Genomic DNA, 1,122 nt, shown 5'->3' with positions numbered 1-1,122 from the left:
AGCAAAAGCATGTGTAAGAAAAAAATATACACTTCATGCATTTCTACAAAAAAAAAAAATCCACATTCTATTTTTCTAAACCTCACAAAATATATCCACTGCACTCTCTTGCCCTAAAAAAAGTTTTGCCCAAGAAAACAGAAGCTTACAAACCTCATAATTTGCGTTGGGGTTCGGCAGACCAACCATCTCTGGCAGTGGAACCATGAAGAACAGTGTAATGATCCCCATAGAACCGATGATGATGCCAGGGATAATGAAAGACAAGCTCCATTGACTGGACACAAAGGCAGCAGCAATGAGTGTACCCAGGATGTTGCCAAGGGATGTGTGCGAGTTCCAGATGCCGAAGATGAGACCTTGATGGGACAAGGTAAGAATTTAGAGCTATTTCACTGCTTATTTGTAATTTTTATTTTCTTTGAGTATGTATGCAAATCCTCTATACAAAATTCTCTTGAGTACATGAATATTCAATTTTAATAAAGAAAAATTAAAAGAAAAGTAAGGGAAGAAAACAAAGTTGCAAATTACCTCTGTTTCCTTTTCCAAACCAGTTTCCAAGTGCTGTTACTACACCAGGCCATCCTGTGGTCTGCATCAGCCCACATAATATCTATTCATATGGGAGGAGAGTAAGAACTATTACAACAAATCAAACACAATGGCAAGTGCCAATCAGCTTGACCCCTAAAGTCTATTCTGCCTCAATACTGGTAAATTACACTTAAAAGTCACCTTAACAGAGCATTAGCATTTCAAAATTTGGCAGGCCTCTATTTCACCATGAACAGAAGTACAGCAGAGTGTGAGTAAGAGGGAGAGCAAACTAGAATATATGGCACTCTGGCATCTTCCTTCCAGCCTCTTGAACATTATTTTGTATTCCTTTCAGTATCTTCCAGATGTACATTGAGATATTTAATTTATGACTGTATAGATTATGGTGACATTTACATTTTATTGTATTATATATTTCATTTAAATGTTTTTCTTAATTTTCACTCATTTCCAAGTGGTAACATTTTTTACTTTGACGCTCTACTGTTCAGTAACTATTTGACATACGAGCCAGGACAAGACTCGCATTTAGAAACAAATAAATCAAGCTTCTCAAATTAT

General features: G+C 36.2%; 1 protein-coding gene across 3 annotated transcripts in view; it reads right to left on the bottom strand.

The window, feature by feature from the left end:
- LOC119590606 (glucose-6-phosphate exchanger SLC37A2-like) overlaps positions 1 to 1,122 on the bottom strand; it is a 41,084-nt gene that overhangs the window by 6,139 nt on the left and 33,823 nt on the right. For all 3 annotated transcript variants that reach the window (XM_037939286.1, XM_037939284.1, XM_037939283.1), the window contains exons 5-6: positions 535 to 616; positions 154 to 359 (exon numbers count right to left, since the gene is read on the bottom strand). In XM_037939286.1, coding sequence (XP_037795214.1) covers positions 154 to 359; positions 535 to 616 — 288 coding nt within the window. The remainder of the gene's footprint in view (positions 1 to 153; positions 360 to 534; positions 617 to 1,122) is intronic.

The sequence above is a fragment of the Penaeus monodon genome, chromosome 27 (genome assembly GCF_015228065.2).
Source record: "Penaeus monodon isolate SGIC_2016 chromosome 27, NSTDA_Pmon_1, whole genome shotgun sequence".
Classification (NCBI taxonomy): Eukaryota; Metazoa; Arthropoda; class Malacostraca; order Decapoda; family Penaeidae; genus Penaeus; species Penaeus monodon.
Note: the sequence above shows the minus strand (reverse complement) of the source record. Positions and strands in the feature narration are given on the sequence as shown.